This window comes from Nyctereutes procyonoides, unplaced genomic scaffold (genome assembly GCF_905146905.1).
Source record: "Nyctereutes procyonoides isolate TBG_1078 unplaced genomic scaffold, NYPRO_anot_genome, whole genome shotgun sequence".
Taxonomy (NCBI): domain Eukaryota; kingdom Metazoa; phylum Chordata; class Mammalia; order Carnivora; family Canidae; genus Nyctereutes; species Nyctereutes procyonoides.
In genome coordinates this window covers 54,655,847-54,680,455 of record NW_026575140.1, presented here as the reverse complement: position 1 = coordinate 54,680,455, position 24,609 = coordinate 54,655,847, and the positions used below count along the sequence as shown (strand labels likewise).

General features: G+C 52.1%; 1 protein-coding gene across 1 annotated transcript; it reads right to left on the bottom strand.

The window, feature by feature from the left end:
* Positions 1-285: 285 nt before the first annotated feature.
* Positions 286-23,044, bottom strand: LOC129497844 (myosin-3). The gene is made up of 40 exons (XM_055307031.1): positions 22,986-23,044; positions 21,954-22,164; positions 20,765-20,908; positions 20,272-20,428; positions 19,425-19,452; positions 18,533-18,641; positions 17,709-17,801; positions 16,674-16,737; positions 16,496-16,594; positions 15,621-15,724; positions 15,397-15,535; positions 14,606-14,724; positions 14,374-14,523; positions 13,469-13,639; positions 13,064-13,370; positions 12,877-12,947; positions 12,194-12,281; positions 11,992-12,109; positions 11,485-11,608; positions 11,258-11,394; positions 10,919-11,174; positions 10,490-10,732; positions 10,223-10,399; positions 9,966-10,111; positions 9,795-9,885; positions 8,998-9,387; positions 8,761-8,887; positions 7,146-7,264; positions 6,774-6,970; positions 6,221-6,404; positions 5,400-5,565; positions 5,001-5,125; positions 3,892-4,200; positions 3,556-3,759; positions 3,356-3,481; positions 1,883-2,053; positions 1,686-1,790; positions 1,231-1,326; positions 984-1,121; positions 286-455 (listed from the first exon to the last, which is right to left on the bottom strand). Exons 2-40 carry the CDS (start codon positions 22,155-22,157, stop codon positions 429-431), a joined length of 5,823 nt encoding a protein of 1,940 aa, XP_055163006.1. The 5' UTR covers positions 22,158-22,164; positions 22,986-23,044; the 3' UTR covers positions 286-428.
* Between the last annotated feature and the right edge of the window lie 1,565 nt (positions 23,045-24,609).

Sequence of the window (24,609 nt, the reverse complement as noted above, 5' to 3'; positions counted from 1 at the left end):
TTTCAGCTCAGGTCATGATCACAGGGTCATGAGATCGAGCCCTGTGTTGGGCTCTGTGCTGACTGTGGAGCCTGCTTGAGATTCTCTCTCTTTCCCACTTGTTCCCCCCCACTCTGTCTCTCTCACTCTCAAAAAAAAAAAAAAAATCTTATAAATAAATATTTAAAAAGCAACCTCTCCCTGTCCCCAAACACACACACCAGAGGACTTTATCACATCTGCCCACAGACATTTCAACATCAGGCACAAAAACCACCAAGCAATGAACCATTTCCACACAGGGAAGAGAAAACAAATACAGCCTCAATTTGGAAACGAAGCAGAGTTTAATGCATGTGAAAGAGTCACATGGGAATGAACTGTAATGGCCAGGAACCATGAAAATACACATTTTGCATATTTCCCGTCCTGCTCCAGAAAAGGCTCACTCACTCTTCGCTCTCATGGACCACCATCTGGAAAGAAAGCAGGTGTTTTTTATTATGTCAGGGGGCAGACCACATTTCTTCCCGTCTCCTCTACCCGCAAGCATTTGGAGTTGCTCGCTGCTGCTTTTCAGTAGGACAGGATATTTGGGGGACCTCAGGAGAATACTTGGTTGCACACGTGGAGGGGGTCACCCCGTAGCCTAAGAACCTGGGAATAAGCTGCATCCTCGGGGACGTCCTATCTCTGGTGACTGCAGACTAGAACCAGCAGAGGGCTGGAAAGATCCTGGCCAGAAACACGCTCCTTCCTTCTCAGGATGGCATTTGCTTTATTGCAACTTGGGTTTTGGTGAAGTTCTTCTCAGCTAAGTGACTTTAAGCCAATCCCTTCCTTTCCTGAGCCTGAGACTGACCAGGTTCTAAAGCACGGGGTTCTCCAAGGTTCTTCTCAGCCCAGAAGTGTCTTCTCACTGCGGGCTCTTCCCAGGTGGCCCCGGGGGACGCAACACTGGTGCACACCTGCTTCCCCAACTGGTGGTGCTGGGAACCACCTACCCTGCTGGAGGTGAAGTCGCGGGTCTTGGCGCGAAGCTTATTGACTTGAGATTCTGCAATATCAGCACGTTCTTCTGCCTCTTCGAGCTCATGCTGAGCTTTGCGGAATTTGGTGAGGTGGGCGTTGGCTTGTTCATCCTAAAACCAGAGAGCCCAGGCAGGTTGAGGGGAGCGCGCACCCACCGTAGGGCTCACAGGGAGGGACAGGCCAGGCTGCCATTCTAAAATCACAGTGTGTCTGACTTACAGCCTCCTCCGCCTGCCTCTTGTAGGACTTGACTTTCACTTGGAGTTTATCCACCAGGTCCTGTAACCTCAGCACGTTCTTTCTGTCCTCTTCACTCTAAAGGCAAGAACACAGCCTGTAGCTAGAAGAGGAGGGGGGAGTCACTTGAGGTCTGGCCAATTTTCTGGGGCAGCAGGTGTCTCCCCCTCTTCTGGAGAGAGAACCCAGGGTGGTGTTTGTGCTTTATAGAGAAAACGCCTATCGGGCTTGCTTTCTCTTACATGGTAAGTTATTTTGTTTTAAAGATTTTATTTATTTTTTCATGAGAGACACAGAGAAAGAGGCAGAGACACAGGCAGAGGGAGAAGCAGGCTCCATGCAGGGAGCCTGATGCGGGATTCGATCCCAGGACCCCGGGATCATGCCCTGAGCCAAAGGCAGATGCTCAAGCACTGAGCCACCCAGGCATCCCTTACCTGGTAGGTTAACTCCTTCACCCGCCGCTCGTATTTCCTCAGGCCCTTGACAGACTCTGTGTTCTTCTTCTGCTCCCCCTCAAGCTCAAACTCCAGCTCCCGGATCTGAGGAAACAGTTGGGAAGTTAGTCTGGGGCTGGGGAAGGAGCAGTTGAGGCCAGAGGCCCTGCTGATGCAGGGGGTCATCCCACCAGTACCCGCGTCTCCAGTTTCTGGATCTGCTTCTTCCCGCCCTTCAGGGCCAGCTGCTCAGCCTCATCCAGACGATGCTGCAGGTCCTTCACCGTCTGCTCCATGTTCTTCTTCATCCGCTCCAGGTGGGCGCTGGTGTCCTGCTCCTTCTTCAGCTCCTCGGCCATCATGGCCGCCTGTAAATGCAGACAAAGACCAGGTGCCTTGTTGCTGAGCAGAGCCACGCTAGAGAAGGACAACAGGTAAGGCAGTGATTGAGCCTACCCTTCCACAGTGGAACGTGAGAAGAGCTACGCTGGGGACATAACCCAAGCAATGCCACGGCTAGGGATTGGATGGAAAATTTCAGTTTCTTCCCTTTCTTAAACTGGCCTCCTCGGGACCTTACTCTACCCACCCCTCCCCGCCCCAGCAAATTCTTTATTTCTTGTCACCAGTATGTTTTCAAAGGAACCCAAGGCCTGGAGAAGACCCAGTTGGGACCCACAGGGCAAGTTTGGGGAGAGTGAGTTGTTGGTTTTGTTTTTGTTTTTGTTTTTGTTTTTGCTTTAAAAAAACACTATTGCTTTATTCACTACTAGCAGGACTGGCCTGCACGGGGCGGTGGATGCTGTGGGCTCAGGTCAGTATAGGATGGGAGGAGGACGTGATGACTGGGAGGCTGTTTTGAAGGAAAGAAGAGTTCTGGAGGCCGGGCCCAGGAACCCCTCGGATTTACTTCTGGAAATGTGGAGACCTTAAAGGAGTCATGGCAAGCTATGGCCATGCCACCGGTAAGATTAGGAAATTCTTGGAAATCTGGCTGCCCATCGAGGTGAGGTCCAGTTTCTTCATCATGCCCTTCATCAAGGGCACCACGGTCCTTCTGTGCTTTGTGAAGGCGGCCAGTTCTGTGTTCCTGAAGGTTAGGAACTCTGTCCTGGGAGAGTGAGTCTAAGGGAAGGCGGGCAGGGTACCGAGGCCGGCAGACGCCCCAGCAGAAGAGGTGCAGGGGCCCCACCAGGCGGCAGGTGGCGCTGTGGAGCTGTGGCTGCCAGGGACCAGGCCGCTCAGGTGCAGGCCGGAGGGCTGGCGACCCGCCCTGTGAACTTGGGTGAGACCCCGAGACACCGGCATCTGAGGGTCCCGTTTCCATCTTTGCAATAAGTCAGATATTGCAGGGAAGAAGAGCATACCTCTCTGTGGGCTTTAGAAAAGGACTATAGTCCTTTCCGGTCTTTTTTTTTTTCTATGCTTCATTATTTATCATTATGGCCATTTAAATGTGCCGGAGGGGATGTGCGGAGTTGGACGGGAGGGGGAGGGGGATTGTAGTTTGGGAGCACAATGCAGCCGCGTGCGCCCTGCCCCCCCCCCCCCCCCCCCGTCCCGGAAGGCCCCAGCCTGCCCAGTGGGAGCTATCTCGGGTGGGGGAGAAGGAGGGGCTTCAGTGCGCCGGTTGTGGCCGCCACACACAGGCCGAGGATGGGACCCCTTACGTCCGTGATGGCCTTCTTTGCCTTCTCCTCCGCATTCCTCGCATCCCTGCTGGCGTCTTCAACCTCGCTCTGGAGCTGTGTCAGGTCGGCCTCCAGCTTCCTCTTGGTGTGGATGAGGCTGGTGTTCTAGGGCAGGAGGAGCGGTGTCACCTGGTGCGGGTCAGGTGTGGGTCTCTCCCCCTTGCCTGCCGGCCCCTCACCTGGGTGTGCAGCAGCTGCACCCTCTCGTTGGCGTCCAGGAGCTCCTGCTCAGCCAGCTTCCGAGCCCTCTCCGTCTGCTCCAGCGACGCCCGCAGCTCCTCCACCTCTGCCTGCAGCAGGTTGGCTCTGCGCTCCACCATGGCCAGCTGCTCCTTGAGGTCCTCCTGGCCCCGGAGGGCATCGTCCAGGTGGAGCTGGGTGTCCTGGCCAGACAATCAGGGAGAGAAAGATCTCGTTGGCATTGAGACATTGGAGCCTTGAGTCAAGCCTCTGTCTTTGAGTGTTTGCGGACAGGAGAGGTGTCCCCCCCACCCCCCTGAGGAGCTGCCTCCAACCTTGAGCTGCCCCTGCACACTCCGGAGGTGCTTGAGGGTCTCGGCTGCCTGGCGGTTGGCGTGGCTCAGCTGGATCTCAATCTCATTCAGGTCCCCCTCCATCTTCTTCTTGAGCCTGATGGCCTCGTTCCGGCTCCGCACTTCGGCGTCCAGGGCGCTCTGCATGGTCTCTACCGTCCTCTGGTAGTTCCTCTTCAGCTGCTCGATCTCTTCGTCTTTCTCGGCAATCTTCCTGTCGATTTCTGATTTCACCTGCGTCAGTTCAAGCTGGATCCGGAGGATCTTGGCCTCTTCATGCTCAAGGGCGGCCTTCAGGGAACAAAAATAAAATAGACTAGTGCCAGTGAAGGGACAGAGCCTGCTACACCACCGCCCATTGTGATGATGAAGCTGCATGGGACATTCACAACTATAACTCTACAATATTCAAAACTCTCTTTAAAAAAAAAAAAAAATCCCTGGGGGCACCTGGGTGGCTCAGTCGGTGAAGCTCTGCCTTCCACTCAGATCATGATCCTGGGGTCCGGGGGCTGAGCCTGGTGTCAGGCTCTCTGCTTAGTGGAGAGTCTGCTTCTGTCTCTGCCCCCCCTCCCCTGCTTTTGCCCCCTCCCCCTCAAATAAATAAAATCTTTAAAAAATAAAAAATTTTTTAAAAGTCCTCATTTACCTTCAGTGTGGAAATAACATCTCTTTCATATCTGTTTGTTTCTTATTATACCATCAAACAATAACAATATTGAAATCTTCCTACTTCTTAGGAGCACAAAGCACCTTATGGATACTTTAAATTCATCTAAGGTCTTGTAAAATCTTGTTTTCAGACCTATTTTAATGTAATGAGTTTTCTCCAATAGAGCCAAGATAATCCACAGGTTTATCTTATGCCATTTGATAGGAAAGGAGTGGGCCTCGGGATTGGGGCTTGGCAGAGATGGGAAGGCAGGAAGGCAGACATAGAGGGAGGCCAGCTAGCCCCTCCACCACCTGCCCCCACCATCTCAACCCACCCATCTCCTCCCACCTGCCCCCACCCCCAGGCTGCAGCTCCACCCTGGTCCAGGACAGTACCCCACCCCCCCCATCTCTGCTGGCTCTTGCGTTCTGCTCACCTCTGCTTCCTCAAGAGCCAGCTGGATATCTGCCTTTTCCAGTTCGATCTGCTTCCTTGATTTCTCCAGTTCATGGATGGTTTTACCATTTTCAGCAATTTGTTCCGTGAGGTCCGCAATCTCCTCTGCAAAGACAGAAGGTTAGGTTGCATTTGAGCGCCTCTGCACAGGTTTCCAGGCACGGTAAACACCTACTGAGCGTTTTGTAACTAGTTCACCGTAATTCCAAGGTGGCTGTTTCCTAGAGATAAGACACCGTGTGTAGACAGAGGCTCTGATGTCACCCCACAGGTGATGGGGGCTTTCTGCACATGCACCAACCCATCCGCGTGCAGGGCTTTGTGCCTGAAGCCATGCCCACCCAGGCAGGGGTGCCAAGGGCTGTCTCAAACTGCTTACGCTCCAGATTCTTATTTTCTCGTTTCACAGTTTCCAGTTGATCTAAGGCTTCCTCGTAGGCATTTTTCAGTTTGAAGAGCTCGGTGCTCAAGGAACGTGACTCCTTCAGAGAAGCTTCCAGTTCTGCCTGGCTCTCCTCACACTTGGTTTTCCATTCGGCTACCACCTGGAACACAGGCATGGGAGGTGGTCCTTGGTCAGCTCATCCCCAAGCTCCTAACTAAGCAAAATGCTAAGGTAAATACTCCTAGAATTGGAGCTTCACTGGGCAGCATGTCTTGCCTAGCTCCTTGGTTCCATAAATTTACTCAAGATTGGTCAACATATCAACAACAGTTGCCATCTCCAAAAAGCACATGGATCCTCCAGGGAGGAATTCTCTGGGCCTCACTGCCCTTTTCTTACTATGAGAATGGCCCTGCACTTCTAAATATTGCCTTAAAACTTTGGTTCAAATCAACCTTAATGTCGTACCTTTTAGGAGGCTTTCGGAGAGCCTCCCAATGGGACCTGAGTTAGATTTACACATGTCAGCCACCCAGACAGACCAGCAGTGTGGGGGAGACCAGAAATGTGTGGAACTGAACGCATGGTAACAATAGGTTTGTGTCTGCTGACAATGCTTGATATGGACCTCCACCCCCATCCCATGCCCGGTTCATTTTATGCACGAGGAAACGACAGCCCAGGGAAGCTTGGGAGTTGCCCGAGGCCACACTGCTGATGGGGCAGAGTCAAGACTGGGGCCCAGTCTCCTCCTTCCATGACTACCAGGGGCTCCCCACGTGAAGCATGCAGCTTGCACGGAGCTGACCCCACACCTTGTCAAAATTCCTCTGCTTTTTGTCCAGAGCGGCGGCCAGTGAGTTGGCCCTTTCAACATCAACCATCAGATCCTCGACTTCCCCTTGCAGCCTCTGCTTGGTCTTCTCCAGGGAAGCACATTTAGCATTCACTGCCTCAACCTGTTCCTCCGAATCCTGAAGGCGCTGAGCGAGTTTTTTCCTTAAAGAATGTGAAAGGGAAGCAGACACTATTCAAACCTCGACCCTCTTGAACATCACTGTTCATCAAGTTGGAATCACTCATCTGTGTGACTCAAACACCCATTTGCCTTCAAAAGCCTAGAAGAATTTCCTGTCTGCTAAAAACTAGTGATCAATAACCTGCCTTGTCTCTAACCAAGATCAGTTGTTTGTCTTAATGCAGTGTGCTAATACCAAGTCCCTCTCATGGAGCGCACAGCACTGCATTAAGACACAGAAAAGGTGGGGAAACATCTTGTAACGTAACAAGTAGTTCAGAAGCCATTGTCATCTATCTTATCATCATTTGAGACCTCTCATTCTTCTACAGGCAAATGGACTCGCATACTTGGCCTCCTCCAACTCCTCGGTGCGCTGGATGGCGTCCGTCTCATATTTGGTCCTCCACTGGGCCACCTCGCTGTTGGCCTTGGACAGCGCCCTCTGCAGCTCGGCCTTGCCCTCCTGCTCCTCCTCATACTGTTCCCGCAGCAGGTCACAGTCGTGGCGGGAGGACTGCAGGGCGTGGGCCAGGGCATTCTTGGCCTGCAGCAGTCAAGAAAGAGGAGACACCCCCCCCCCACCCAGTGGATGAGTGTTTCCATGTCGTGGACAGTCCAAGGGTGTTCCTATATCATCACCTACTGAGTCGAGCTGCCCTGTTCTCCTGCAGGTGGTAACTGAACACCAGACCGAGGAAGCACTCCCTCAAATGACGTACCTTGCTCTCTTCCTCTAACTGCCTCTTGAGCTCTTCTATTTGCTGGGTAAATGCTTGCTTGCTCCTGGAAAGTTGGGACACAATGCTTTCCTTTTCTTCCAGTTGACGACTCAGTTCCCCTGTGTCCAGAAGGAGATATTTTCATGTTATTCACTCACTCATCCATTCATCGAGTTCCTACCGTGTGTAAGGCATCGTGCTAAGATTCAGGGAGACAGTAAATGACAGGGTGTAGTCCTTTCTTGGGGGAGATGAGAGGTGTCCATGAGAAAGAAACTGAAGACACAGCCACTAGGGTGTTGTTATAAACTACTAGAAGCCTGGAGTGACTTTTGTCAGTAAAACCCATTGAGAACTATTATAAATTGAAATACCTAAAAAAGCTCAGAGACCTTCCAGTGGCTGGTGTTTCCAGCTGCTTGTTGATTTGTCATTAAAATATTAGTGTCTTCCCTTGGACTTTATAGCTCGTGATTTGAAGTTAGACTCTTGGGTAAATATGGTGGGGTCAGGTTTATATGCTTATACAGAAGTAAGAAGGAAAAGGTGGGGGGAGAGGCCTTATGACTCCAGAGGTGAATTCCCCAGATGATTACAGAAGTGGAAACTAAACCTCAAAACCACAACCTTGGCTGTGGCTGCCAGCAAAGGACTGATGGATTCACTGGGATGATGGGCTGGAGGACCAGGCCTGGGCAGGGCCACGTTTTCTAGGTAAAAGCCCCAGGTAATGTTCCCCTAAATTCCTTAATTTTTAAAATATTTGTTTATATATTTTGGAGAAAGAGTGTGTGTGTGTGTGTGTGTGTGTGCGCACGTGCAAGCAGGGGGAGTGGGGGGGGAGAGAGAAAGAGGCAGACTCCCCACTGAGTGTGGATCCTGACATGGGGCTCAATCCTAGGACCCCAAGATCATGACCTGAGCTGAAATCAAGAGTTGGATGCTCAACCAACTGAGCCACCCACGTGCCCTTTTGTCCCCCGTATTTGTACTACCCGGAGCCTATTCAAATTGGCTATTTCTTTACCTATTGTCTAAGATGCTTGTTCGCAGACCACAGATCTGAATTTGTGTGCAGCAAGAAACAGAAAAGACTTGGGAGTTTGTTTCTAGTCCCATTTATGCCATTTTATTTATTTATTTGAGAGAAAGAGAGTGAGTGAGAGAGAGAAGGAGCAAGGGGAGGGGGAGGGGGAGAGGGAGAAGCAGATTCCCTACCGAGCAGGGAGCCTACTCCATCCCAGAACCCCAGGAGCATGACCTGAGCCAAAGGCAGACACTTAACCAACTGAGCCACCCAGGCACCCCCACTCCCATTTCTGTCATTTAGAAAATTTTGATCCAAGGCATTATTAATGTTGAAAGAGCTTGAACCAGGCCATATCTGAGTCTCCTCTCATTCCAATCTGCTTTGCTTACTCCTATTTTACCAAACTGTCAATGTTTCCTCCTTCATATTTTGAATGACTTTTTTGAGGGTTGTTCTGATTGCTTCTCTCTGAAAAGATGCTTCCCTAGAGATTCTCCCCCACACAGCACTGCCCTTTAGTGTTGGCCAGTTGCCCTCACTCCCCAGGCGACCAGGACGCATGGGCCCCCCCATCCCATCACTCACCAGCCTCTGTCTGCAGACGAGACTTCTGTGTCGCCAGCTCGCTCATGCTCCTCTGAATTTCCTCATTCTTGCCCCTGGCCTCACTTAGCTGATCCTCCAAAGTTCGGCATATTTTCTCCAGATTGGCCTAAAGTGTTGGGAAGGGGGAGAAAATTGAGTCCATATTCAGACTGGAATGACCCCAGAGACCCAGAGATGTCTCTCATCAAAAGCATGGGCCCCACCCTGCCCAAGCACCTTAGATTTTGACACGCTCTCCACATTGCTGGACAGATCGTCGATCTCCAGCTTGAACTCGCTCTTCTCCTTCTCCAGCTTCTGCTTGACCCTCTGCAGGTTGTCTATCTGCTCCCCGAGCTCGGCCACACTGTCCGCGTGCTTCTTCCTCAGGGTGGCCAGCATGGCTTCGTGCTGCAGGGTGGCCTCCTCCAGGTCCCTGCGCATCTTCTGGAACTCGGCCTCCCGCTTCTTGTTCAGCTCAATCTGGGTGGAGGTGACACCTCCTGCCTCTTCCAGCCGCTCGCTCAGCTCCTCCAGTTCCCGGGCATAGTCGCTGCGTTGTTTCTCTGTCTTTGCACGGGTCGCCCGCTCCGCCTCAATCTCTTCTTCCAGTTCCTCGATCCGCGCCTGGGCAGGGTGACCATTCATTCATGGACAGTGGGTCCCCAGGGTGACTCGCTCTGGACATCAAGTACAGGCTTGTTTCCACGCTCATTAAGCAAACCAATGTTTGGGCTTCTCCCCCAGGAACAGGACTATGGTTAATTTCCTTTGCTATGAATTTTTTCTGCCCCAACATGGTCATGACCCCTGCAGTGACCAACCCAGGATATTGTCTGTTCAGCTGAAATGTTGACCCCAAATACCTTCATGATGTATTTTAAATTATGGAAAGATTGCTCATTGCTGCTATGTCATCCTAGCAGAAAGGAAACCCGTGGTTCAGCCCACTTGCTTGAAATGGCTTACAGCAGATGGCACCCAGCCCATGTGAGTGACCTTCCCGGGAAAGAAAAGTCCAGGCTGCCTCCTACCTGTAGCTCTTTGATCTTCTTCTGAAACTGGAGGCCCAGAGTCTGCTCGTCTTCCACCTTGCTTTGCAGCTGACTGTATTCAAAATCCTTCCTGGGAAGGGAAATGTGGAACGTGTGAAGACACAATAGCCAGAGACTTGGAAGATTGAAACCAGTGGTTTTAGGACATACTTCTTGAGCCTTTCATCCAGCTGCTGCTTATCATTCTCCAGATCTAATATGGACTCTTGGGCAAGCTTCAAGTCTCCCTCAAGCTTCCTTTTGTTCCTTTCCAGATCTACACGGAGCTTCTTTTCTTGTTCGAGGGAGCTTTCCAGCTGCAAAGGGCACCATATCCTTTTGAGAACAAATGCTTTGCACCAGAGGGTTCATGGGGGGCTCTTCCAACTCTGAGGGTCTAGGATGCCCAATTAGCACCATTTACTTACATCATCGACCTGCTGTTCCAGTTTGCTCTTGATTTTGGTCAAAGAATTGACTTTGTCTTCTTCAGCTTGGAGGTCATCCAGGGCCTGCTGGTGGGCCTCTTGGAGGGCCTTCTTCTCCCTGGTCAGCTTTGCAATGGTTTCGTCCAACCCTGCGAGTTCCTCAGTAAGGTTTTTAACCTAAGAAGAGGCCAGAAGCAAATTATAAGAAAATAAATAGTCTGATTCACAATGAGCACACGAAGCCAGGAAGAGCCACGGAGAGAGTACCTTGTTCTCTGTGGCATGCTTCTCTTTTTCGACCTTGGCCAGGGTCAGCTCAAGGTCGTCAATGTCTTTCTTGAGCTCCGAACACTCGTCCTCCAGTTTCCTCTTCTTGGCCGTCAGCTCAGCATTGATCTCTTCCTCATCCTCCGCTCTCTCAGTCACCTCCTTGATCTTGGCCTCCAGCTGGAATTTCGCTTTGATCAGCTGGTCACACCTCTCCTCTGCATCCAACAAGTTTTCACTTTCCTTTAAAAAAAAAAAAAAAGGTAACAGTTTCCTTTAATGAGATAGGGCTTGTGATGTTCCAGTGCCTTGTTATAAACAAAGTCCTTTAGGAAGCATCCCAACTGCAAAGCAAAACATCCCACCCCAAATCCAGTCTTTCTAAATAATCAAATCTACAAGCAAAGGTAACAAATCCTCAACACATACAGCTTGCACTTGGAGCTGCAAGTCATTCTTCTCTTGTACTAGTGTCACCAGTTTTTCCTCCAGTTCCTTTCTTTTCGCCTCTGACTTGGCAAGCTCATCTTTGGTTTTCTGAAACTCTTCCTTCATGGTGGCCATCTCCTTCTCGGTCTCTGCGCTCTTGAGGAGCGGTTTGATCTTGAAGAAGAGCTTCATCCAGGGCCAGTGCTTGACATTCATGAAGGCACGGATGTTGTACTGGATGCAGAAGATGGACTCCCTGCAAACACAATATGGGTTATCTCCAGGAGAGGCCCCCACTCCCCATAAAGAGCTCATGTTTGACCAGAGACCCTGCTCCACCTTCTCTGCACCATCTTCTGGAATTCCACACGCATGAGGAACCCTCTGCACACCGCTTGTGTCCGGGTAATCAGTTTGGCCAGGCGGTCATCCCGCATTTCCTCCAGGGTCCCCAGCAAGCCAGCCTTGAAGAACACCTTCCAGGGGAGAAGGATGATATGAATCTATGTGCTGGAGAATTCCAAGAAGGGACTGTGGGCCAGCATCTGGCAGACCTGAGGCATTACCTTGGTATGTCCAAATTTGTACTGAGTGTGGTCAATGTCAATGGAGGCCAAGAGCTTCTCACATGCTTTCTTGCTGTCAATGAATTGTCCCTCAGGGATGGCACTGGCATTCAGCACTCGGTATCTGCCATTGTAGACACAGAAAGAATCACAGGCCATTAGCAGAGTCATAAACCTTGGAGACCAATGCATTCAGGCTTGTCTTCTAACAGGTCAGGGTCCAGAGAGGGAAAGAAACTTGCCCATTGTCACACTGCTATGTGGTGGCCTGGAATCTAAGCCTCCTGAAGCTTAGGGCAGGTCTTTTCCTACCATATCATTTATCAGACAAGCTCCTGAGAAAATGTGGAAGAAAGAAGTATGTATATCTTGGCTGGGAGGTAGGGCAATCAATTGACATGAAGGCCCACACTGCTCTGTCGAAGTGGATTACCAGTATTTCTCCCTCTCAAATTCAAGCATCTACACACCTCAGCAAGAAGTATATAGAACATTTTTATTATGCACCTTTGTTTAAAATCTCCATAGAGAATCCTGTTTGGGAACCCCTTCCTGCAGATGCGGATCCCTTCCAGAACACCGTTACACCGCAGCTGGTGCAGGACGAGGCTATGTTCCATAGCCCCTGAGAAAAGAAGCAAGAGATGTCAACCTCACACAGGATTTCTCAGAAATTGAGCACTATCTACATCAACAGCAGATGTCTCACCTGGGGTTTTGGTTTCATTGGGAATTATACAGCGCACGAAGTGAGGATGAGTCGTTCTTAAATTTGACATCAGCTTGTTCAGGTTTTCCTAAAAGATGAAATTTGACAGTCTACTGTAGGCTTTTACAAAGATGGAGATATACTGTAATGAAGACTAGGATACGCATTTTCAACTTATCTTGGATTCTAAAGAATGTAATTATTTAACTCTTTAATAGCCCATGGCTAGAGATACAGGCACATAACTGATACAACGTGTTTGGCCTCACAGTGAACCAGAAACTAACCACATACAGAATGCTCTCTGAAACCAGTTCCAGAAATGTGTCTGGCTCCACTGGGAGCTTAAGAGGCTGTTGCCTGTGTCCCTCAGGCAAGTAGGAAAGTTTGGGATGAGGATTGCTTCCCGCCCGCACCCCAGGCCAGCCAACCCAACTACCTGCAGAACAAAATAATTGAATTCTAGACCAACATTTGTTAAACCTCGTTTATATAGCATATATATTTATATATTATTATATATTTGTGTATTTATGTTTTGTCATACTGCCACTCAGCTTCACCAAGTAACAGCAGATTAAGACCACGTTACCATTCTTATATAAACCAGTCAGGATCTCTACATCACTCATCTTAAGATCATTTACACCAATTACAAGCAGATAAACTTGTGTTTTTCTTACCCTGAAAAGGGCAGAGACAGTTTGGAAAGAAGAACCCTTCTTCTTGGCAACTTTCTTCTTTCCGCTGTCAGCTGAAAAACATAAAAGATGGCACAACACTGTTATCAGATCTCTAGGGATCTTTCGGGCCTGAGAACTGAGTGGCGGGAGAAAACATGAATATAAGGCAGTCCGTGGAGTCTGTTACCGTCTGCTGTTGCAAAGGTGGCGTAGAGGTGCGCCAGGAGCCTGTTGGAGGACTTCTGGTACAGCCCCACCACGGTCTCATTCAGGGGGTCCTTGTTCTTCTCCAGCCAGCCCGAGACACTGTAGTCCACGGTGCCTGCATAGTGGATCAGCGAGAAGTGCGCTTCGGCCCTGCCCTTGACCACCTTGGGCTTCTGGAAATTGCTGGACTTGCCCAGGTGCTGGTCATAGAGCTTGTTCTTGAAGGAGGTGTCTGTGGCCTTGGGGAACATGCACTCCTCTTCCAGGATGGAGAAGATGCCCATGGGCTGGATTAAATCAAAGCAAAATGCACATAGGGTGAATATGAGCTGCAGGATGAGCCACAGAATTTAAGAGAAGTTACTGGCTGGACAGATCGGACCACCTTCTCAATGAGCTCGATACAGGCAGCCAGGTCCATCCCGAAGTCGATGAAGGTCCACTCAATGCCCTCCTTTTTGTACTCCTCCTGCTCCAGCACGAACATGTGGTGGTTGAAGAACTGTTGCAGCTTCTCATTGGTGAAGTTGATGCACAGCTGCTCCAGGCTGTTATACTAAAACCAAAATATAGTGTCCACGTGCAAATTTAGGTTGCCTTCAAAATCAAAGACCCGTCAACCTCCCTCCTCTTTGCCTCTGGCTCTGTCCACTCATTTATTCCCTCAGCTACGGGCATGTTCTTCAATGTCTAGCCCAGATCTCATCTCTTCCCTGGAGACGTCTCTGAGCTTCCAGCCCGAAGGTGTTTTCTCTGTCTGCCGAGTCCCCATGGTCGGGTCTCTCCTGTGCACCAACCACCGTCTGCTTATTCTGTAGTTACTCTTCCGTGTACCATATATACCTTCTGTTTTCCTCTATAAACTCAAGCTTATCTTTCATTCGCCAGCATGTCTTGTGTCTGGAAGACACCAAATATATGCTCTTATGGCTGGCTATATGCTTCTAACCTAGAACCAGCAGGATATTTATTTAAATATTGTGCGATTGGCTTATCAGATTCTCTGTATGCTTGGCTCTTCCTAGGTCAATAATTGCATTTGAGTTCTTTCTTTTATTTATTTAATGTCCTTTATAAAATTCCACTTGTTGCACGTCTTCTCCTCTCTTGGAATTATACAGCCCTCCCCACAAAAGCTGCTTCCCTTCTACTTGATCCGCCCCACAGTTTCCTACCAGATGTGATGCTCTGACACGTCGCTCACCTTGACATCTTCCCTATAGGATCGTGATGACCCATCCATCCCTCCATACAAAGCCACATGCCATCATGAAAGTAGGGAACCCAGACCTCAAAGATCTCAAAGCCTGCGATGTCCAAAACGCCAATGAAGTGTTGTCTTGGCAGCTTCGTGTCCAGTTGCTGGTTGATGCGAGTGACCATCCACAAGAACAGCTTTTCGTAAACTGACTTGGAGAGGGCGTTCACAGCATGGTGAACCTGCGGGGGAAAGAGCACTGGTGTCGGAGGGCAGCAGCCACCGGGAGCCTGCATTCCTGTCAGCCCTGAGGCAACCACTTACCTGATCCACTGTTTGACCTTTGGTAACATACTCATTCCCGACTTTCACCCTGGGGAAGCACAGGGCTTTCAGGAGGTCGGAAGAGTTCAGGCCCATGAGATAGGCTGTTTTGTCGGCCACTGCCAGGGAAAGAAAGATGATCACAAAGGGGCACCCCTGATACTTGGCAAAGTAGGAGAACCACTTTGAAACATCATGCAGGCGTTTCAAAGCTTGGGGAAGCTTGTCTCGGTTGTTTTACAATCTTTTTGTTTTTTAAAAAAGATTTTATTTATCTATTAGAGAGAGAGAGCAGGTGCACACAAGCAGTGGGAAGGACAGAGGGAGAGGGACAAGCAGACCCTCTGCAGAGCAGAGAGCCCACGATATGGGGTTCAATCCCAGGACCCCAGGATCGTGACCTGAGCTGAAGGCAGATGCTTAGCCAACTGAGCCACCGAGCTGCCCCTTATACCCCTCATCACTAAACCACTTGTGTGTGGCCAGTGGAAGCTACATCACTTTGAAAGGTTATGGGAAATGAATATGAAAATTCATATGAGAATATGAAAGGTTTTATGGGAAAGCAGGACTGGGTTCCAGAAAGCCCTGGTCATATCTCATTGCCTCTGAAACAGGCCCATTCTGGTAGTTGAGCAAATGGGGGGCAGTAATACTGTGCATCGGAGCCCCGGAGGGGTTCAGCCCTCCTGGTGGAAGGAGGACTCATTGCTTTCAAAAGAGGCACCAAATGATCTCCACTGACTACCCACCCGCCCAGCTATGGCGAACGGCTTGTGGTTATTTTGTACCTTCGGTGCCATCTGGCTCAGCCTGCTCCTCCCTCTGCTTCTGCTTGAACTTCATGTTCCCGTAGTGCATCACAGCCCCCGTGAGCTTGTAGAGCCCAGACTTCTCTTCTGGGGTGAAGCCCAGGATGTCAATGGCACTCTGACATTCAAAGAACAGCATGTTGGTCAATCAACCCTTGTGACGAAGGAGGAGCACCTCGCAGTGCCCTCTCCCTTCTACTTACATCTGTAGCCAATAGCTCCTCCGCATCGTCAATGCTGGCCACCAGGATTTCACCCTGGCTGATGAACGGGTAGTCGTAAGGGTTGGTTGTAATAAGCAGCAGCTCTGAAATGAGAAATGCCCAATAAAGAGGCCCCACGGATGCAAAGGAAACATCAACCCATCAACATCTGGGACTTGAGCTCCTAGATTCTGGGCTGAGACCTTCCCTGCCGGAGCCCAAACTGAATTTAGAGTGAGAAATCTCCTCCCAGGAAGCCTCACAATCCCCAGGCTGCGGCGGAACGGACAGTCGGGGGAAGTCCAGGCAGCCTGGCTGGGCTGCGTAGATTAAGAGCCCCAGAGAGGACCCAAATTTAGGCTTCCTTGCTCTGTGCGTGGATGGCGCCTATTAGTGTAGGCTGGGGAAAATTAAATTAGGGAAGCTGGGTCAGGGAGGAGCCCACCCTGAGGGGAAGCACAGGTGGTTTGGTATCATCATAGCCTTTTCCAAACTCCTTGAAGGGCTGAAGCCTGTTTCCAGGCCCTGGGGCCAGAAGGCGGAGCTCGCACAGCCTGAGAGCAAAGAAGGTGCCTGTAGGCCTGTGTTGGGTGTAGGAAGGGGCCTGGTGAGGCTGTCGGCCTGGTCAGAGGCTGGTTCCTAGGTCAGTAGGGGGCGCCGGACGACAATGAAACAGTCGTTCAGCAGGCGTGCGGAGCCAGGGCTGGACTCCGTCCTGGGCTAATCTTCCTAATCTCCGTGTCCTTCACCGGCACATCCCCTTCTGCAGCCCCCTCCCGCTTCTAAAGGAAGCTTCCCCTGTTGGCTGCCGCGTCTCCGCGGAGAGGCAAGAGCAGCCCTCCCGGTCCCACGACGTCAGAGCCCGGACGCCTCACCTATGAGCTCAGGCTTCTTGTTGGAAAGAATCTGGTAGAAGATGTGGTAGCTCCTCTCCGCCTTCAGCTGGAAGGTCACCCTAGATTTCTCCAGCAGATCTACACGCACAGACACGGCAGTTTCCCCAACCGCCCCACCTGCCCCGCGACGCCCCCACCTGCCCTGCGATCCACTTACAGGTTTCGATATCTGCAGAAGCCAGTTTCCCAGTGGTTCCGAAGTGGATTCGGATGAACTTGCCCTGTGAAGGAGGGGTGGGAAGGGGGGGACCAGAGTCTCCAGAAGTTCCTGCTAGCCTCCTGGGCCACTGGGTGAAAAGGAGCTTTATTCCCTTACTTAAAAAATTTTTTTAAAAGATTTTATTTATTCACTCATGAGAGACCCAGAGGCACAGGCAGAGGGAGAAGCTGCGGGACTCGATCCCGGGACCCCGGGTCACGCCCTGGGCCGAAGGTGGTGCTAAACCGCTGAACCACCAGGGATCCCCTTCCTTACTTAAAATTAAGCATGTCCCTAGTCGGGATGAGCACTGGGTGTTATTCTGTATGTTGGTAAATTGAACACCAATAAAAATTAATTTATTAAAAAAAATTAAGCGTGTCCTCCTCCTCCTCCTCTTCTCTTCCCCACCATGTTTGATTTGCCAATTCCTCCAAACACCTTGCCCCCTCACCCTCACCCCATCCAGTCCTAAAGTGACAGAATGACTTTTTCCAAGATGTAAATCAAACTGCATCACTTCTCAGTTCACAGAATCCCTCAGTAGCTTCCTGAATACAATCCACACACCCCACCCCACGGGCCCGCCAAGGCCTCCATGCTGGTGCATGACCCACCTCTGTCTACCTCTTCTCCCACCCCTGCCCACCTTTGCAGCCGCCACACGAGCCCTCTCAGGTCCCCTGACTACACCAGGCCCTGCCCCACTGCAGAGAGTGTGCGCTTGCTTTTCCCCACGTCCCTCCTCATCCTGTAGATCTTGGGGTTCACAGGCCGGCCTCCTGCTCTCCCCAGATGCCTGGGGAGACGCTGCCCCCAGTTACTCCATCACATGCCCTGCTTACTGAGCTTCTCACGAAGGCATCATTATCTGAAACTGTCCGGTGGCTGTGCTTCATTCTGCCGCTGGCCAGTGGCCTCCGGGAGGACCAGAACCCTGCTTCCCCTGAAGGCCCCAGAGAAATCCCGGCTGACCTGAAAACTCAGACTCACAAAGCGGGAGGAGTTGTCATTCCTCACAGTCTTGGCGTTCCCGAAGGCCTCCAGCAGCGGGTTGGCGCTGATGATTTGGTCTTCCAGGGTTCCCTAATGCAAAGGACCAGGGGAGGAAGAAGCCACAGATGACACTGGGAAATGTTCCCCGGCTCTGCTTCTCTGAGTGCCCCTGCTGCCTGTCACATCGTGACAGCCTGTCCCTCATCCCTCTGTCCCTGGCCTTCCGGTGGGAGGATCCACCAAATCTTCAGCTTGGCTCAGCTGAAACGCTTTTGCTATTTCCAAAATATTTATTTATTCCAGAGACAGACACACAGAGAGAGGCAGAGACACAGGCAGAGGGAGAAGCAGGCTCCCTGTGGGGAGCCTGTTGCGGGACTCCATCCCAGGACTCCGGGATCATGACCTGTGCCGAAGGCAAAGTCTCAACCGCTGAGCCCCCCAGGCACCCCTCCTTGTCTGTCTTGATGTAAAACTCCCTTAATGCTTCAGTTCCTTGCTTTCCTCCAGTGAGTTCAGTAGTTCATTACTGGTGGTAACCTATCTGTTTTGAAAAGCGAGTATCGCTACAGGTTTCTTTAAGTCGGTTCAAAGAATAAGCTCCCCAAGCTGCTCCCCCAGATGACCTTCCTTAGTTAAGGCCCTAGAGCCTTGCTTTTTAGAACATCTCAGGATCCAGGCCTGGAAGATTGCCCACATGCTGGGTTGTCTGCAGGAACTGGCTGTCTGAGAACTTCAGATCCTGGCCTGCCCTCACCTCCCGCTGTGAAGTTAGGCAAAGGTCACAGGTGGAAGGGCAGCAAGCCTTTCCCTGCCCCCACCTTCATTTTGGAGTCCTTCTTCTTGGCGAGGTCTCCAGTGGCTGCAATTGTTGCAAAGTACTGGATGACCCTTTTGGTGTTCACAGTCTTTCCTGCCCCGGATTCTCCGCTATTTGGAGTGATCAGGAGAGACAGAGAGAGAGAGACAGAGACAGAAAGAGAGTAAGAGAGAGAGAGAGAGAGAGAGAGAGAGATGTGTCCTGTTGGTATAAACAGCCTCCCCAAGATGTCACACAAAGGCCTGGACATACCCCGAGCCACATGAGACACACGCCTACCAAACAAATGTGAGAAAGTACGTGGAGAGGCAGAAGCCCAAGGGAAGCTTCATCGTGGCTGAGCTGCCTGGGCAGTGGGTGATTCCAGTTTTCCAAGACCTTACATATACCCTCTTGTGTGTGCATCTCCATCTCTGCCTTTTCATCACAGACTCTGCTCTGTTTTTCTTTTTAAATTTTATTTATTTATTCATCAGAAACACACAGAGAGAGGCAGAGACACAGGCAGAAGGAGAAGCAGGCTCCCTGCAGGGACCCCGATGCAGGACTCGATCCCAGGACCCCAAGATTCACAACCTGAACCGAAGGCAGACGTTCAATCACTGAGCCACCCAGGTGCTCCCTTCTTGTTTTTTAGAGAGAGAGAGAGTAAGGGGAGGAGGGGCAGAGGGAGAGAGAGAACCTCAAGCAGACTCCCCATTGAGTGCGGAGCCCGACTGAGATCATGACCTGAGCTGAAATCAAGAGTCAGATACTTAACCTGACTGAGCCACCCAAGCAACCCTACTCGAAGAACTTTCTAATTAATAGAATCCAATAAACGGTACCTTTGCCTCCTACTTTGGAGACAAAGAGCCACGGCTCCCAAACTGCTCTGTGTCTTAGGTACTTACGTGATCAGGATGGACTGGTTCTCACGATCTGCCAAAGGAAAAAACAAGACAGAGTTGACAGCGATATAAGGAGATTCCCTAGCCCCACTACGGCCCTTGTCAAGTGGTCACGGTTCGCTACACCAGGCCTCTTCCCTATAGTGTTTTGTGTGGTCCTAGGGGCAGCTGGGAGAGCCTCCTTCTTGACAGCGACCCTCAGAGGAGAAGCCTTTGCTTCAGACCAGCCAGTGGCTTTTCATCCCACTAGCCTGTTGGGCTTCATCTTCGGCCCTCAAAAATATTGGTCTCATTTTTTTTTAATTTTAAAGATTTTATTTATTTATTCGTGAGAGACACACAGAGAGAGGCAGAGACACAGGCAGAGGGAGAAGCAGGCTCCCCGAGCCCGATGTGGGACTCGATCCAGGACCCCAGGATCATGCCCTGGGCTGAAGGCAGATGCTCAACCGCTGAGCCACTTAGGAGTCCTTCATATGTTTTTTTTTTTTTTTAAGATTTTATTTATTTATTTGAGAGACAGAGCACAAGCAGGGGGAGCTGCAGGCAGAGGGAGAGGCAGAAGGAGACTCCCCGCAGAGCAGGGAGCCCGATGCGGGACTCGATCCCAGAACCCCGGGATCATGGCCTGAGCCAAAGGCAGATGCTCCACCCACGAATCCCCCCAGGCGCCCTTGTTTCGTATTAGTTTGACCAATGCTTACATTCAGTCCAATCTTCCTAGCAGGGCTTGTAGGGCCTGAAAAGGTCTGGCCTCTTCCAGCCTCTTTAACTACCCCAACCGTCCGCCCTCCATGCTGGAGGACACGCGCCAGCCATCAGCCCCCTGTCGGCCCCCACAGAGACTCACCGGTCAGCATGAACTGATAGGCATTGTCAGAGATGGAGAAGATGTGGGGCGGGGCCTCCTGGCGCTTCTTGCCTCGGTAGCCCTCCACCACCTCGGGGTTGTACACCGGCAGCCACTTGTAGGGGTTGACGGTGACGCAGAAGAGGCCCGAGTAGGTCTGCGGGAGCGTACAAGATGCGTGTGCGCGTGTAAAACCCTTGGCCTTTGTCACTCTGTCTCTTTACTCTAACCTTGTAAAGGAGGGATGGGTTTCTCTCTATAGATGAGGCCACCCTGCCACCAGCAGGTGACGCTGCCCAGGCCCAGCCCTCAACCTGGCTCTCCTGGCCCGTCCCCACTCCCCCTCTTGCGGCCTCTCTTCTTACTGATGCCCGCTTCCTCTCCCACCTGCTGCCTTTCTCCTTCTCCTCCTTTCCTCCATCTTCCCCTCTTTTGTTCCACGGCCTCGTCACCCACACCAGCACCTCCACCCCCGGGGACCATGGGCACTGACATAGATCATCCAGGACGTGTAGCGGTCCTTGAGGTTGTACAGCACGGCCGGCTCGTTCAGGTGCGTCAGCATGGCCATGTCCTCGATGCGGTCGAATTTCGGGGGGTTCATCGCATATACGTCCTCTGGTTTGACCACCAGGGTCTGAGTGGGAAGAGGTTCGGTGACTACCTAATATCCTCCGTGTGCCTTGCCCCTGGTTTTAATTTTTTTGTCCGTCTCCCACAAAGAGCCTGGGTCCCAAGGGGCAGGCGCTGGAGACAAGGCCCCTCGACAGTGGGAGAAGACAGGGCCGCCGAGCGGCTCACGGTGGCTCTGAGGGCCTGTGAATGTGTCTGCACTCTGGGATTTTGCCTTTGTCTCTCTTCAGTGGTCCCATCTCTGGGCGACCTGCCTTCTCCTCCTTCAAGCAGGGACTCACTTAAACCAGCCCATGCAGCCAGCCCTCCCTGTGAAGGCTCTAGACCGTCCTAGGTTCTCATTTGTTGGGCCTGGCTTCCAGGTTGGCAAACCCACCCTCGACCCTGACACCTGACAGGTGCAGAGGGCCAGCCCCCGGGAGCATCAGGGCCTGGTGACGTGGACGAGTGATTCCTACTGCCTGCTTCCTTCACACCCAACCCGGTGACACTATGCTCTCTTCTTCAGATTGTCTTTTTTCTTCTCTGAATTGTTTTTTTTTTTTTTTTAAACTTTTCTCAGAACACTTCCAGATGCTTCTGGTCTCGATGCCAGAAACCAGTGAAGTCCAGGATTTCTCCCAGCAGCCCCATCATGTTCTGGCCAGAAGGGGGTACCCTTCACTGCTTATGGTCTTCCTGAAATAGGGAGGTTGCCACTTCACATGGAGCCTGGGGTCCACTAGGACCCCTTCCCCACTTTCCCTTCCTTCCCCCGCTAGATGGCAACTGCTAGAAGAAGTAGGGAAACCCAGGCTACCAAAGGAGAGTGTTTTACTGCAGGAGGGGTTCCCAGCCCTGCACCCTCGCGATGCCCTTAGAGGGATGTGAACGTTGGCAAAGGCTCCTGAACACGAATTGCTCTGAGCAGCCACATCTGGGTTCTCCTCCTACCCTGCAGCCCAAGGACAGCGGGGAAGCCGAGGCAGGGAAGCCACGTGGGGCATCCAGGTGCCAGAGCCACCTCGGGGGACCCTGCGCGGCCCGCGGAGGGCAAGTGTGAGGCTTACTCGGTTGTCTTCTGTTTCCACCGTGACCTTCCCGTCCTGGGAGCTCTTAATTCTCCCCTTGGCGTACTCCTCCTTTGAGTCGACCACAAAGCAGTAGGTCTTGGCGTCAAAGGGCTGGTTCTGAGCCTCGATCCTCTCCTTTTCCGACTTCCGGAGGAAAGGAGCGGCGATGCCGAACACTTCCATTTCCGTGTCGCTACTCATGGTGCCGCTGGAAGGCAGACGGACATGTGACCCCGCCGCCACCCCACTGGGGGCTGTGTCCCCTCGGCTCTGCCTGCCAGTGGCTGCTTGGTGATGGTGAGCGGAGGCCCTGAGCCCAGCACCCTCCATCCTCTGGGCTTCACCCAAGTGCGCGAAAATTGCATGTGCATATTTGCCCCGTGGCTTTTTTATTTTATTTTATCTTATTTATTTGAGTGTGTGTGAGAGAGAATGAGAGCACGAGCAGAGGGAAAAGGAGAAGCAGAGTCTCTGCTGAGCAGGGAGCCCAATGCAGGGCTCGATCCCAGGACCCTGAGGTCATGGCCTAAGCTGAAGGCAGGGGCTCAACCGACTGAGCCCCCCAGGGGCCCAGCCCCATGCTTTTCCATGCTAGGGCATGGAGCACAGGTGACCCAAGCTCTTGGGCTTGCTGTGGCCTCGATCGGATCCTTCTGATCAGATGGTGAAGGGTCCCCAGAGAACTCACCTTCCTGACCTGCAAACCCCAGGTGTTGCTGGGGGGAAGCATTACAAATAAATAGCAAAAAACATAAAACACCACTCTTCCAAGAGGGTGTGCTAAGTGGCAAGTAGCTAAGAAATATTTGGACCCTTCTGAGTCCAGGGGGCCGCCTCCTCACATGGGAAAACCAGCTCTTGCTCCCTTGAGTTGCTCAGACTAGAAGCGCCCTCGGATGCCAGCAGCTGGAAGGTTCTTCTCCGGCCTAGGTTGTGCTGTCTGAGCTCTCGGAGACTCCGTGCCTTCAAGGGCACTGGGAGCTTACCCGGAGGCTTCCAACAGCCTGGGGACCCCATCTGCTTCCTTACCTGATGAGTCACACCCACAGGCAGGCAGAGCAGAACAGCAGCCCCGGAAAATCAGACCTGCAACAAATATGCAAAAGGAAAAGTCAGGACACACGGGGCAGCATCCGGTGGGGCTCTGAACCCGCTCTTGCTGGGATGGCTCCAGAAGGATAGGGGCAAGCTGCAGGAGCAGGCGGGTCGCGACACACAGGGAAGCCATCAAGGCCGCGAATTCCCCAAGGTCCTGTGTCGGGCTCCTGTGAGGGGCTGGCAGGAGGGCCGGGGCCCTGAGAGGAGCTCGTGGTTCCAGCCAGGGTCAGGTGTCCCCGTCTTCAGGGAACAGAGAGAAATCTCTGACCATGGCTCCTCGCCACACAGCAGCGTGGCCTCGCGGGGACCGGGCCCCGGACAGGCACCCAGCCCCCGTGGGTGAGGAGAGGGTTAGGGGAAGGCACTGCATCCCCTTGGCCCTCCATATGGATCAGAGCGGCCAAGAGGGGACAGCAGGCCGTGTAGACAGGCCGTGTGTGCAGATGGATCCTGCCCAAGAGGGTAGGACAAGGCTGTGGGGAGGCGGCAGGAGGGCCTGAAGGACCCTGCTTCGGTGGGTGCTGGAGGCAGAGGGGGATGGCCGTTTGGGCCTGAGACATCCAGCTCCACATCTAGCCATTCTTCCCAAAGCCAGGCAGGGCCACGCTTGCACGCCCGGCCACACCGAGTGTCCTCTGAGGCCCAGGGGCGGGGATGGGGCCCAGGAGGCCCTGTGACTTACCTCCGCCCAGGAGAGAGGGAGCTAGAGAGGGGCTGCTGCCGCAGGGCTTTTATAGGCCCCCGCCAACCCCCCCGGCTCATTCCTTCTCTATATTTGGAAAGAGAGTGACCGACACCACACGCTGAGAACCAGCTCCTTCCTCACGTTTTTGGTCGTTGCCAAGGGAAAGGTATATATAGAAATGAGCAGGATCCCTAACCATCTTCCAGCTGTAGAAGTGGGAAGTTTGACATGCCTTTCCCTGGGCTCGGGACCCGCATCACCTCGCTCGCTCACCCTGATGGATGGAAAAGTTAAAATCTTCTGGGAATTGTGAGCAAGGCTGTTGTCCCAACACAGGGACACGACAGGGCTGTGTGACTGTAAAACTCGGGCCAGGAACAATAACAATGACAAGACCATTAATAATAATAATTCCTCCTCCCCCTCCTCCTCCCTCCCCTTTCACTGTGTAACTTTCTGCCCTATTAGTATCATTATTAACTTAATCCTTTTCGAAGCCCAGTAGGACCAACAGGGACACGCATGCCAGGGAGCTTTACCGGCAGCCAATATTCTCAGCAACAGCTGCTGCAGGGCCTGTAGTTATTAAGATATATTATCCATTGGGGAGCACCAGCTGCTGGCCTGGCTGGGGGGCGAGGGGGAGCCATGGGGCCTGCAGAGGGAGGGGGTGGCCGGGGGGCCTTCCGACACATGTGCTTGTTTCCAAATCGAGATCGGAAAAATAAAACCTCAAGATGAGAGTAAGGTGGGATTTGAAGCTTTTGCCTAATCTCTTTCAGCTTTTTTGTCTCTTGTCCACCCCCCTCCCTTCTTTTCTCTGGCCAAACCCTTGGGAGGGTGGCTGGGTGGGCATCCTGTAGCTAGACC